The 14,668-nt window shown below is 41.3% G+C and overlaps 1 protein-coding gene across 1 annotated transcript in view; it reads left to right on the top strand.

Annotated features, from left to right (window-relative positions):
* Positions 1–12,911, top strand: part of LOC133462017 (pleckstrin homology domain-containing family G member 3) — a 33,147-nt gene extending 20,236 nt beyond the window's left edge. Inside the window, exons 5-19 of the mRNA XM_061743094.1 lie at positions 777–846; positions 927–973; positions 1,075–1,225; positions 1,878–2,009; positions 2,564–2,746; positions 2,884–2,976; positions 5,342–5,428; positions 5,532–5,562; positions 5,796–5,891; positions 5,982–6,011; positions 6,824–6,834; positions 7,154–7,498; positions 8,281–8,391; positions 9,271–10,705; positions 11,581–12,911. Of these exons, the coding sequence (XP_061599078.1) occupies positions 777–846; positions 927–973; positions 1,075–1,225; positions 1,878–2,009; positions 2,564–2,746; positions 2,884–2,976; positions 5,342–5,428; positions 5,532–5,562; positions 5,796–5,891; positions 5,982–6,011; positions 6,824–6,834; positions 7,154–7,498; positions 8,281–8,391; positions 9,271–10,705; positions 11,581–12,179 (3,421 nt within the window). The 3' untranslated portion in view covers positions 12,180–12,911. The remainder of the gene's footprint in view (positions 1–776; positions 847–926; positions 974–1,074; positions 1,226–1,877; positions 2,010–2,563; positions 2,747–2,883; positions 2,977–5,341; positions 5,429–5,531; positions 5,563–5,795; positions 5,892–5,981; positions 6,012–6,823; positions 6,835–7,153; positions 7,499–8,280; positions 8,392–9,270; positions 10,706–11,580) is intronic.
* Positions 12,912–14,668: the final 1,757 nt, after the last annotated feature.

Genomic DNA, 14,668 nt, shown 5'->3' with positions numbered 1-14,668 from the left:
ACGCCTTTGCAATCGGAGAGTTTGTTTACTGTGAGTGATATCAGGAAGTGGAACCGTTTTAAAAACAACAGCAACTCAGCCACAAAGCAGAAGGCCACATAAAATCACAAAGCGCGGGACCACTAAAGCTCCGCTGAGTCCACAGCTGAAGTTACAAACGTCTGTTGGCTTTGATGTAAGCACACAAACTGTGCGCTGGGAGCTGCATGGACTGGGTTTCCATGGCCGAGCAGCTGCTTGCAAACCTCACATCATGATGTCCAATGACAAGCCGTGGACTGACTAATCACACTCCTGTGTTTGGATAAAGTCTGGGTTTGGCGGATGCCAGGAAATGTTACCTGCTTGACTGCACTGTGCCAACTGTGAAGTTTGGTGGAGGAGGGGTCGTGCTATGGGCCTGTTTTTTCAGGGTTTGGACTAGGCTCCTGATCTCCAGTGAAGGACAGTATCAATACTTCCTTTGCTTCCAACTTTGTGGCAACAGCTTAAAGGCCCTTTTCTATTTCAACATGACTGAACCTCAGTGAGCAAAATAAGAGTTCAATGTGGAAGACTTTGACTGGTCTGCATACAGAGCTCTAACCTCACAAATCTGTATTTGAAAACGAGGTCATTACACTCCCCGTTGGTGTAATCCAACTACCTTTGTCCGTGCAGTATAATGCATAGACCAGAGAAAATACGATACTTTATTGGTGGCTACCACTAACTATTACTCTTGCTTTATTTTCATTCATCCTTCCTCAGCTGCATATCACTCTTGCACTTTTCAGTGAACTGTTGCAGTCTTTGGACATGTGTGAGAGCGACCCCGTGGCGATCGCGCAGTGCTTCGTGAACAAGGTGAGTAAAAGGCTTAATTAAAGCCACCTACGTTTGTCAAGGGAGAAGCTTGGAAGTGATGCAGAGTTTGTTTCCCTCAGAGTGAATACTTTGAAATCTACACCCAGTATTGCAACAACTATCCCAAGTAAGTTTTCAAAGTTGCTCTTTTTTGTTGTCTTTAATAGTTTTGTAGTTGATGTATAATGCTTGAAGGACCATATGAATGCCGTTGCCTGTCATCTGCAGCTCAGTAGCAGCTCTGACCGAATGCATGAGGAGTAAAACTCTGGCCAAGTTCTTCAGGGATCGGCAGGCTGCGCTGAAGCGGTCTCTCCCTTTAGGCTCCTACCTGCTAAAGCCGGTTCAGAGGATCCTGAAATATCACCTGCTCCTTCAGGTACTGAGCATTTTTTCAAAGCAACTATTTCTAACAACAATGCTTTGGTACATTCTAACTAATGTTATAAACTTAATCAGCCTGGATTAGAACGGAATATTTTTTTAAATAATTTATTACATGCTGGGCATTGGCTTCCACTGAACACTAGTTAAACGAGAAAGTCATTTGAGTAAATTCATTTAGTGTTTCAAGATTTAAAACTGAATGTAGTCATTAAAAGCATACAGGATTGTCTCAGAAAACTAGAATATTGTGATAAAGTTCTTTATTTTCTGTAATGCTATTAAAAAAAAACAAATGTCATACATTCTGGATTCATTCGAATCAACTGAAATATTGCAAGCCTTTTATTATTTTAATATTGCTGATTATGGTTTACAGTTTAAGATTAAGATTCCCAGAATACTCTAATTTTTTGAGATAGGATATTTGAGTTTTCTTAAGCTGTAAGCCATGATCAGCAATATTAAAATAATAAAAGGCTTGCAATATTTCAGTTGATTTGTAATGAATCCAGAATGTATGACATTTTTGCATTACAGAAAATAAAGGACTATCACAATATTCTAATTTTCTGAGACAGTCCTGTAAGGTTGAAAAAAGTGACATATTTTTTTTCTTATAATTACATTGTTGTTCACTCTTAAAGGAAATTGCAAAGCACTTTGACCCCGACGAGGAAGGTTGTGAGGTCATTCAGGACGCCATAGACACAATGACAGGAGTGGCCTGGTACATCAACGACATGAAGAGGAAACATGAACACGCTGTCAGAGTGCAGGTGAGATGCAGCTGCCGTACCTGCACCAGAAAACATTGGAGAAGGAAAATTTACGTCTTTGCACAAGAGTCGACTCGTAATTGGGAAACGCAGAACAGCAGACCCAAGCTGAAAGCTGAGTATTTATGTTGCCCATCACCCCTGCACCCTCATCCAACCACCGTTCATCAGACCTCTGATTATATCTGCTGCCTCTGTTGTTCAGTCCTCTGCCACTGTAAATCTTCCAACTCTTCTGTGGGCCTGGAGGACTCAAAGTACATTCTGCATTGATTTTATTCCACATCTGCTTAGCCTCCATGACTTTCATCTCTCCAACGAGTTTGCAATTTTGTTCTGATCTCAAAGTAGATATTGCCCAAGTAAACTGATTGCTCACACTTTGTTTAAACCTAAATGGTATTCTCGAGTGAGCATATGGGCTTTTTTTGTTATTAAAAAAAAAAATTATTTTTTTCCCTCTGCACAGTGTTACAAATAAAAACGGACACCAGGGTTGCATTCATATTCTTTTGTGCTTAGAGAGCATGTCTGTGCTTTCATGTTTCTATCAGGAGATCCAGTCTCTTCTGATCAACTGGAAGGGTCCTGACCTGACCACGTATGGAGAGCTGGTGCTGGAGGGAACCTTTCATGTGCTGAGAGCGAAGAACACCCGCACTCTCTTCCTCTTCCAAAAGATGCTTCTCATTACCAAGAAAAGAGGGGAACACTATGTCTACAAGATCCATATACTGGTATGATTCATGACATTATTTGGAGTTTGTATTTTTTAAAGTGCATGAAAACAGAAAAAGATCACATTGGTGCTTGTCTCAGATAGCTACATTTGTCGTAACCTTTTTCACCATCACTACATTCTTTGTGGTTGCAGTGCTCGACCCTAATGCTTCTTGACAGCGCAAAAGATCCCCTGCTCTTCAGTGTTATCCATTTCAAGCGTCCCAAGCAGCCCCACACAGTGCAGGTAAATGCAGCGTGGCTTTCACAGCGTGCAACGCATTGCACGGAGTATATTGCTTTTTGTGCAGTTTAAGAAATGTCACAACTTTCCTAACTGTGGAATAAATATTGATCTTTTTTTTCTCCCCCCATATTTTCACATGGCTTTGTTTAATGTTCTTGTCATGCTGTATATACACTTCAGTGCAAAAGTCTATGGTTAAAACAAAACAAAAAACAGTTTAACTTTCATGTTAACCTATAAATAGTCAGGCACTGTCATGGTTTTTGACGCTATTGCATGCAAAGGAAAGTATTTAAGATTTTGCAATATTTTAAGACAATGTAGAGATGTGCTATCAAAGTGCATTAATGGATAAAAGCAAAGAAAGCTCTAAAAACCATTAAAAAGCTTCAATATCCCACAACCCACACGAATACCTAACAAGATCTCACACATTCATATGTGGTCTGAAAGAACATGCGTTTAAGACGAGACCAAATACTTGGATGAGCTTGAAAACATGCAAACATTTCCCAGTAGATGATGGAAATTTCTCTTGAAGAAATTAACCTCTTTTGACAAAACGGGCCACTACGAGGGAAGTTCAGCACAGCGAGGCTTTCTTTGTACTAACTGATGATGACAATCATGGCAAAAAGGTAAAACCATTCATTGCAGCCCTGTTCTACCTTGGATGGTAGTAACAGAGGTGGAAAACAGCGGATGTGAGCTGTGTGTGAGGGCGCGCTGGTCTCACCTGCAGCTCCTACACCTTAGATGACTCTGCAATGACAGCGTGCTGCATGTACTCATGCTGCCCTCTATTTGAACTGCCTGGATTACCAGAAGGGTACAGAAACGGTTTAATGAGCATGGCTTTTTGCACCAATATAACACAGCTTCTGTGTGATAAGGTCTTCTTTTTATTTATTTTTTAACCCAGGCTTTCCTCTTCAGAGTTTTTGCACACACAGAATGCAAAGGAGTGTTTTTACATCTAGTTTGAAGCTTCTGCCAATCTAGTAGTAAATGCACTAATCACTTGACACTTTATATAAAAAATAAGAATATACTTTTCAAATCTATACATATAAGAAAGGGGCAGGTTTGTTTAAAAGGGGTGTGGAAAAATTATTACCAAAACAACAATATTGCTTCAATTATAACGAGAGAAATGTAAGAAGTGAAAGAATAAAGAGCTGTGCGTGCCATCGCTGTCGGTGAATATTTTCGATTGATTTAATTGATTTTGCATCCTGTGCTAGATCTGATAACAGCAGTATATAATTAACTCAGATCAAGAAAAACAATAAGAAATATGCCATATATACTGTAGCTCGTTCTAAATGGCTTGTTTTTTAGTGACAAAATATACAGCCCAGCAGGTTTCAGATGTGATATAATGCTTCACGACTTGAGTCAAAAATTACTTTGGGAGACTATTTAAAATCTTTGGTGGACCAACTATTTATTAGATTAAATGCTAGAAAGATTTAATTGAATCAACACTGTATTATGATTTAAATCTGGTGGATTTTTATCGGCCTTATTATCAGCCTTATTATTATAATTAAATCTGATCTTCTCAATGACAAGATTAAATATGTTTAGTCTTTTTACATGTAACATTTGGCTTGAGATCATAGATATTTTGCTATTAATTATTCATTACTTGATTAAATTAATAGCATAAATCAAGTCATGACATTTATTCTCCATCAAGCTCTTTCAGTTTGGTTCCCACGTTTGGTATAAACCTAGATTCAGAGGTTTTGTCTGAAAACAAATTTGTTTGTCCGATTTTAGCTTCTGTTGCATAATAAAGAAAATAATCATCGACATGGCAGCTTATTGGATGCAGTTCAAGGTGAAACTGTAAAATGTCTGCAGCTGATTATGGCATTATCTTGTGTTACCATGGTGATCAAACCGGGCTACGGCAGAGATGCACACTCTTGTACCGCTGAAAACTGTGACTTGGAGCTCAACGTGGGTCTTTAACGTGGCTTCACAGCTGGCTGCTCCAGAGGAGGCTTAACTGTGCGAGGAGATAAACGAGGTCGGGGTCCGTCAAACACAGACAAACGTGGTGCTGGTTTGAAGCTTGTCTGAAGTTGATGTCACAGGAATCGGAGGTCTGGTTCTGCTGTTATTACAGCTAAAAAACTGAACCGTTGTTGGGCCGTCTTCACCTGAGATTGCTCCATAATTGATTTCAATAAGCGTATGTGATATCACAGCATTCAAATATTTAACACATGAATTTTATGTCTGTACTTACTCTCAAAATGTGTTGTAAAGGCTTTTTCACTTTGAATACATGCACCAGGTTTGTCTTATCAGTGCGAATGACTCCTCGTAATTCAGAAATATTGTTTTGTTCCAGGCCAAGTCTGTTGAAGAGAAGCGTCTCTGGGCTCATCACATCAAGAGGCTCATTCTTGAGAATCACAACACCATCCTGCCGCAGAAGGTAAAACATCCTCCGTCACACCAGCGCAATCTGTTCCGCTCTTCTTTTACTCTGAAGAAGACCCTTTGATTAAAGTATTTTTTTTCCCCCACTTTCTTTCAAGACAAAAGACATCACTGTGGACAACTCAAACTGTAAGTGTTACAAATGGAGCAGCTCTTGTTAGGCTGGGCTCAATTTAGCTGTTTCCACAGCAACAAAATATGCTGCTCACAAGAGAAAATGCTTGATCATTTTCAGTAAGAAAATATGTAATGTGTTTAATTTTCCAACAAGGCTTAGCTTTTGACCTGTTTAGCTATTTTGAGAAAGTTGTTTGCGTAATTGCAACCCTCGACTTTATCGGCGTATCCGTCCCTCCGCTCAGATCCAGCGAAACACCAGTATAGTCCTGAGAGGCTGATGAAAGCAGAGTGCCAGGCTGACGACTTCCATCGAGGACGAAATGGGAGGAGGAGATCCGGTAAAAGATCCAGTTCATCCAGCAGTACTTCATTACACTTACTTTTATCATTTGTACTGAGGTTAATTGATTTTAAATGTATCTTTTCAGAGCCAGTGAAACACATAACCAGCACAAGAGGTTGGTATATTGTATGATTTGTGTTAAATCACTGGATGTAAAGTAAAGATGCTGATGGAAAAGGAGCAGATCTGGTTCCCAGTGTTTGGTCCAGAGTCTGGATGCTGTATATATGTATATTATACAGCAGCGCCAGGTTACCGAGGTTATTTTGCTTTTGAATAAGAGCTGTTCATGTCTCAATTGAACTTCTGCTTTGTTCTCCTTCAAAGACACATGAAAAAACAGATCAATGGACACGCATGCACATACACACATCCACAATGAAGTTAATTTTATACCACTTTGGTCGAAGCCTTTGTCATGCATGTTTCTTTTTTTATTTTTAGTCATCAAATTAAGCCCTGCCCTCAGATCTGCGTATTTTCCATTTTCAGTGATTGGCCGATACGAGAGAGAACCTCGGTATTCCTGTGCCTTTTTTTTTTTTTTTTTTTTTTTTTTTTCTTCCTGTCCAGATCAGTTTTCAAACCAATGTAATAAAGATGCCATTTTCATGTCAATTTTCTAATCTGGATGAGGGAGTAGGTCATCACATCCTGGCTAATTGCATCATGTCCAATTTGAGCCTCAGAGAACAAGATGCTTCTTATCGGCATTTGGCTAATTACGGGCCTCCCTCGAGTTTGAGCCAGACTAGCAGCCACCACACCTGGTGCCTCTTTCTGAGCGCAGACATTGTATTTTGAACAAAATGCCTGGGATATTCTGATTATTATGTCACATTAAACTATTTTTTCCCCCTCCTGTTACTGACATTCTTGTGTGTTTCCTTCTCTTCCCTCTCCTGATCATCTTTGTCCAACATGTAGCTGTTTTGAAGGTAAGTGAACTTTTAAATACATCTTTTTGATTAGCTTTTTCAGTCAGTTGGAGTGAGGCATTTTATTAAGCTTACTGGGCCGTGGTGAGATATGGTTTACTCAGTGTTGACTCTGCACTTAAGTCTTAGTATTCAAATTGAAGAAGACTCTCAACTAAAAACGAGTCCACGCCTAATCCTTAGTGAACCTTTTATGAATTTTCTGCATGTCACAAAATAATAAATAAATCACATCTCACCCAGAGCTTAAGCTGCTTTACAGTGATGTCGTTCACTCGTCTTGCAAATAACAAATCACATGTCTGACTTGATGCTCCAGCATGCAGACAGTGAGGGCGCGCTGCTGGGGAACAGGGGCTCCCTCCCGCCAGCCACTAGCGTCGGTGCACTGACCTCCAGTCTAGGCGAGCCCCAGGCTGAGAGGCCGTGTGTGGACGAGCTAATCCCCCAGAGTCCCACTGACAGCAACCCTACACTGGGGGCTTCACCCAGTCAAGGGAAGCTGGAGGAGGAGGAGGAGAAGGAGGAGGAGGGGGGGGAGAGCTACACGGAGGATGTACTGATGGGAGACGACCAGGTAGCCGACTTTGCCAGCTCAGTGCTGGCGGCCATCTCCTGCTGGCACTCTAAAGCCAGGGCTTTGCTTTCCACTCACTTCACAACGGTGAGGGTTTCTGCCACCCACGGGTTTCCCATTTGCTGCTCCGTTCCACCGGCTCACTAATACCAGTACGCCACTCTTTCTGGCTCTCATCCTCCTCTCTTCTCTTTTTTTTTTGTTGTTATATCCACAAACAGACCCAACTAATACCTACGAGTACTTTCAATTTCCATATTTACCTGAGATCAGATTGATGCTTCACTGAAGGTTATTTTTGTTTGTTTGTTTATGTGCGGGTGAAGCTTCAAACTAATTTGCTCCTGCATGTCCTTCCTAGTGGTGTTTTATTTGTTTGTTTTATTTTGAAGTTCAGGTAATCCCTCTATGCATGACCTGTGCTTTTGTCTGTGTATCTGTGTTGCACTGCGCTGTGTTTTAATAACGCTCTGTTTTGGATGTGATTGATGTTGGGGCTCGTGCTGTGGAGACCGTGCCTGCATTTGCATGAGAACCAGCGGCTCAAAACCCTCTTAAATGTTTCACTTCAAAGGTTGATGCAGACGTCTAATTAAAGATCATTATAATAGCGGGAGCTTTGTACTTCATAATCATCTTTTTAATGTTTCCCCTCTGAATTTTCATAATTGGAAAGTGTTTTATTATGAATACCTATGACATGAAAGGAAACACTTTCCTTTTTATAGTCAGTTTTTAAAGGATGGACTGAATACTTGTTAGATTTCATTTCATTTGACAAATATTTATCTACGTGCTGCCTCCATAGAAAACATGTTTTTTATGGAAATAATGACTTAGAAAAAATGTTTCTCACCTTTTTTTTGTAGGAGGATCAGAATGGAGATGCATCCGATCTGCAAACGTCTCCAGTTGAAGAGATGGACATTTGCAGGCAGGAGCAAAACAATGAGGATGTGAAAGAAACTCTCAGCTCAGAGGTACCAAAAACACTTTCATATCATTCTAATTCACTCATCCTTTTAATCTCTCTTCCACATTCATCTCTGAAAACGCATGTGGCATGTTTTTTCTCTGCTAAAGAATAAACGTATATCCTTACAATAGTAGCTGAACCTTTTTAGCAGAATTTCAATGGGACTCATTCAGAGGTTTTCCCATTGTTGCTGTGAATGAGGACGAGCTGATTTCATGAAACAAAACACTTGAAAATAAGATTCCTACTAAATAGCTGCCCTTTTGTTCACGGGCACGCCAGTTATCCGCGGCCTTTGTGACTCACGCCTGCTCGCCTGAATGTGTATTAAAATACACCACCTACGGCGTGGTCCTGTGGTCGGCCTTCTCTCCGAGACGGGAGACGTTTGATTTTGGAGGCCGGCTACAGACGGCTGCTGCATCCACGCTGAGTGCAGGCTGTTATCCCTCCTAACCTTATCTCTGCCGCACAGCTCCGAGATGCACTTCTTGCAATTTGCAGGCACTCCAGAGGAGAAAACCCCTGCACACATTTACAGGAAGGGCTGGCCACAGTGACATCCGTAGGATGAGCACTGGTAGAGCCACAGACGCCACCGCTGAACTCGCCAGGGGCGAGGTGGACGTGCAGTGAGTCAGGACGGCAAATGGCATCAGCGTGCCTTTTCTGCTTTTACTTTATGTAGAAATAGGCCTCTGTAATAAAACTCAAAGTGGGTTTAATAAGGTAAAACACATGCAGCATAAATTGTGCGTGCTTCAGATTAAACTGCCGTGACTTTTGAAAGGACCATTAAGCTAATGGTGGACGGAGAGTGCTTTTTATTAGACTGTGCCTTTTACTCATTAGTTCCTGCTTTCCTAACACTCGTATGTTTCAGGTCAGTGTCCAGGAGCTGCGTCCTTTAAACGGGGTCCCCCCAGCAGAAGAGAGCAGCCAGTTGGAGCGGGGTTACTCCCAAAGCCCCGAGTCCCCCGTGGCCCCGTCCCAACCAGAAACTGACATCCCAGAACCTGTGGGAACCTCGGGGGAGACTGGGGAGTCATCGGAGGGAGGGAGTGACTCCTCCGGTCTTCAGGTAGAAGAGACGAGCGTGCTGACAAACGGAGAACTGTCGGAAGAGGAAGAGGAGGTGGCTTCGTATAATAAAAGCATCCTGCCGCCGTCCGTGCTGGACCAGGCGAGTGTGATCGCGGAGCATTTCAGCAGCCTGTCACGGAGGAGCAGTCTGGTTTCTGAGGACCTCGGTTCTCTCGCCTGCCCTTCAACCCCTCTCGATAACGACGAGCTACAAAGTCCCTCAGCTCGCATGGACTTGGAGAAACAGATTGAATTGATGGCCAAGTCTTCACCAGAGCCACCAGCTTCCCCCGACGCTAATCCATCAGTTCCCGTCGACGTGTTCGAGCTGAGCGAAGGGGAACCTCGGTCCACCCTCTCCAAACAAGACCGGCTCCTCATCCGTAAAATCAGGCGATACTATGAGCATGCAGAACACCAAGATGCTAACTTCGGCATCAAGCGCAGGGAGAGTTTGTCTTATATTCCAGCCGGTCTGGTGAGACATCTGAGTCAACAGCTTAACAGTATTCCTCAGGAGGAGGCCGTCCCCGCCCAACGGAAAGCCCTCTCCAGAGACAGGCCCACTTCCTGGTCCGTGTTTGACCTTCCAGGTTTAGGGAGGAGTCAAAAACCGGAACCGCAGACCCCTTTTGAAGCCAAGGTTCGATCTCAAAGCGTCACAGTGTCCACTGCAGAAGAAGAAGAAGAGTTCAGACCCTCCTCTGATATGCTTAAGATTTGGCAAGTCATGGAAATTGAGGAGGACAGTGGGGAAGTCCAGCAGACAGCGGAAAAGACGGATAACGACGGAAGATTAGAAGTTGTTCAACACATCGCCTCAGAGCCCTCAAACGTCAAAACCGATGAGCAGCCACCTCACACTTTTGAGGAGCCTGAAACAAACCCTGCCTCAGAAACGTCTTCCGTGTCATCACCTACTACGAGTTCCCCGGCAGCGGAGGGAGCACCGGTTTGGGACTCAAAGCCACCAAGGCCGCCCACGCTTCAGGAAAATGCTAACGTCCACCCTAGCCATCTACCTAGGGGCATTAGCTTCCGAACCAGCATGGAGGAAGACCAGATCCTGCAAGACATGGGAAAGATGAAGAACAAGGTGTTCCAGTTGGCCCGTCAGTACAGCCAGCGCATCAAGAATAACCGGCCTCTCGTCTGGCAGAGGAGCCGGCAGACAGGAGCTCAGGAGGAGCTCAAGAACATGCCTGACGTCCGTGAGGAAAAGATTAAGAAAAGAGGTGAACAGCATTAGGGCTGGGGATCGATTCAAATGTCAAGATTCGATTCCGATTCTTAAGATTCAGAATCGATTATCAAGATTTGATTCGATTCGATTCTGATATTGATTTGGGTTACTGTTATTAAAAAAGTTTTTTGAGCTGTTGCATGAATTATGACTGTAGTTCTGCAAAATATTACTACTAGTTTTATATTGAGATTCAACAGCAAGTATTGCAGCTAATGATGCTGTAAGGACCAGCTCCCAGAATGCTGATAGAACTGCTTTCAGAAACATGGTGTGGATCAGAATTACCAAACAGATCCAGGGAGGAAACAGAGTCGTATGAAATCGGTTTAATTTTTTCCCACATTCCGTTTTTATTTGTTCCTTTTTCGGTCTATTTTGGTTTTTAATTTTTGAGAATTTGGTTTTTAGCATTTTTTGCAAATGTAATCCCAAGACGGTACATAAAGTAATGAAATATAGACAATTTATGCAATTATAACTGAACACTTTAATGTTTTCATACCTTTAAACATATTTAAAGGCAAAAACATGGCACCAGTTATTCTCGTGTCCAACAAAACATTCCTTTTTTGGGGATAAACAAAAAAAATAACCAAAAGTTGTAATGTTATGATGAGAAAAAAAAAAAAAAAACATAAATAAATAAAAGAAAATAAAAAAAAATAAATAAATAAAATAAAAAAAATCGATCTTTAGACATATGAATCGATTTTTAGGAATTAATATGAGAATCGATTTGGAATTGGTAAATCAATTTTTTCAACACAGGCCTAAACAGCATTCAGATGAGTGATTGTAGTGTTGCACTTGTTCTCCTATGTATACAGAGAACTGAGATTTGTTTGGATGTTTCTGTGTTTGCAGGTAAACTCACCAGGAGATTCCCCATCAATGGTTGTGATCAAGCAGTCATCCATGAGGTGCGTTCTCCCAGTCCAGTCCAGACGCCCCCCTGCTCTGCAGGCAGCTCGCAGGGGACGGTCGGCTCCCCACAAACAGAGACCTTCCACTGGCCCGACGTTCAGGAGCTGCGCTCCAAGTACGCCGAGACCCGCCGCTCTGCAAAAGTCAACTGCGTTTGCAAAGCCCCAAATGAGCTGCAGGAGAGCTGTAGCAGTTGTTCTCAGTGTCCCAAAGCTCCGCCGGACTGCTGCAGGAGTCAGTCCGTGCCCATACACAGAGAAACGGCGGGGGAGGACTGGCCTCAGCACCAGACACACTCGCTGCTGTGTCGGTGGAACTCCCTGGACCACATGCTCGGGTCTCTGCCCCTACATGAAGTGCAGAACCTTCAGGAACCCATGTGGGCCTGCGTTGCAGTGGGCAAACTCCAAGAGGAGGACGGTCTCCCCCAGGAGGATCCAAGCAGCCTAAAGTCTGCCGCCTCGAGTTCAGGGAAAAGCTCAGACAGTAATCACGTGAAAAGTTTGCGGCAGAAGTTCCAGGGTTTCAACACGAGCTGATGAAGAGATGTTTTTAATATCGGGAACAGTCTGATGCTTTTCAACATTAGTTCTGTGGCGTTCTTCTTGAGAAGAGCATTACTCGCCGTCTGCGAGGCGTTTTCAGTGTCGTGCACGGTGATGATGTTGGCCCAGTGTAACATAAAAGGGGATGTTATTAATAAGCTTTCCTGTCTTACTCTTAAAAAGCTTAAATATTTCTACACTGGGTATACTGTATGTCTGCACAGTACAAAATATATGTAAAATATGTATATAGTCCCTTGTATCAAATGGAAAAATTGGGTATATTTTTTATTACATCCATTTATTTGGTACCTAGCCACTGTGTGTTGCTATAGTTACTATGGCAGTACTTTTACTCTTGAGGAGAAAGCAGGAATTCTCGTTGCACAGTTCAGTTGTTAGTCTTTTCATTCACCAAAGACGGTTGCCTTTTGACATTTGTTTCCTTTTGATGTAAAACAATACAGCAACAATTGTCCCCACGTTTGCTTTAGCTGTTTGTAAAACGGTTCTTACTCGACACTGGAGCTTTATATTTCTCAGCGAGTTGTATATTAAACGTTATTTATGGCATTGGATAATATTTGGGCAAGTTTACTGTAAATACTGACTAAAAGAAAATACTTTATTTTTCAGTTACAAATGTGTATCATTTCATACTGTACGTGGGGTTTCAATATTTTCAATAAAAAAACAAATGTTTCAACATGCTTGGTATAATGTACTCCTGGATGATTGGTGGTGATAAATCAAAAACACAAATGCCATTCATCCGTTTACATCAAGAGCTATGGGCATGGTGCTCATCTCGTCTCATTTACAGACATTTTCATCTTTACAAAAATGAAGTGGCCACTTAAACACTTTACTCTGTTTTTACATCTTTCTCCTGCTTCATCTTCAGTCGCTTTAACGTCGTTCAGTGAGCTGGATGGCTGCTTACTGGAGTCCAGGGATGGGAGCAATTGTGACTGTTGGAAGAATTTGTGTATATATAAGACCAGAAATTGCATCACCTGGCACTAATTTCATCTCTTGCATGTCGATTAGGGTCGAGACCCTGTAGGAAAATATCTGAGAGGTCAAATCTCTCAATATTACCACACTTTTGAACTTGGAGTCTGGTCATTGTCTCCTCCTCTGGTATCACAGTAGCAGAAAGATGAAGGAAATCAATCTGGAAATTAAATAAAATCAAACAGGTTGGGACCTGTATTTGTGACAATTCTGCTGATTATTTTGATGTGCTTAAAGACTTCAAATGAACCTGCTTTTAAATATATTTAACTTATAAAAGCTTCTGTCCTCATGACAGAAGCCTTCATGAGGACAGACCCCATTACTCCTGCACTTTAGGACCAACTTGTACATTTTTTCCTTTAATATTATTTGCTCTTTTGTATTGCACCAATCACCACAACAAATCCCTTGTGTGTGTTTAACTGCTTGGCAATAAACTTTCTGATTCTGAAACTCCAGTTCGTCTTTGCTGGACACCTGTTCAAATTGATATTTGTAGTTCAGCAGCTATGATACTGTTAAAAAACGAAAAATAGGTCTGGACTGATACAAATATTGTGCTTGATCTACTTTAAAAAATAAGTCAACTTTTTGCATGAGATTATTTAGATCAAGAAAGACTAGTCTTTGTATAAACTACTTAATTCTTACTTAATAATACATTTTGCAAGTACAGTCAACTTTAATTATGTTAAGTTTACTTTATTTACCAAAATTAAGTTGACTTGACAAAAATTGAGTTGACTTTACTTGCAAATGAATTTTGTACATACTAAAAATTAAGTAGTTTATACAAAGACTAGTCTTTCTTGATCTACATATATATTATTTATATATAATATATATGATATTATATATATATATATATATATATATATATATATATATATATATATATATATATATATATATATATTACTGTGGTGTTCTACTTAAACAAATAAAGCATGTTTCATCTAAACGTTGGTCAATCTGCCCAATAGATTAAAATTGTTAAAGGAAAGGTAAATACAAGATCATTGCTTGTTGTTTTCGTGTAAATGAAAAGTTTACCTGGGATTACATAAATACTGCTTGTTAAGGAAAAAATGCACAATGTCTGGTTTTTTGAACAAATGCAGATTAAGTTCATAACTAGATGTAAAGCAACAAACTTCATTTCTAATTGTTAATATCACAGATTTAAAAGTGTTATATTTACATCCGCTTAGATATATATTTTTCAGTGTGGTACGAAGTTATTTCGTAGTCTTGCAGCTCGTTTTCTGTTAGTTCTATCCTTGGTGTTCACACTGACATCGCCGTCGCCTCCAACTGAGTCTTTATATTGGAAAGTGCGTAAAGTGAGCGACCATCACCGGAAATGAGCACGGCCGACCTCCAAAATAAAAGCCCCAATACAGTTCGCTGCTACCTGAAATAACTTCTCACCGCCAGGTATTTTGCTCTGCCGACCAGAAGCC

The sequence above is a fragment of the Cololabis saira genome, chromosome 16 (assembly GCF_033807715.1).
Source record: "Cololabis saira isolate AMF1-May2022 chromosome 16, fColSai1.1, whole genome shotgun sequence".
Lineage (NCBI taxonomy): Eukaryota > Metazoa > Chordata > Actinopteri > Beloniformes > Belonidae > Cololabis > Cololabis saira.
This window is presented reverse-complemented; position numbering and strand designations above follow the sequence as displayed.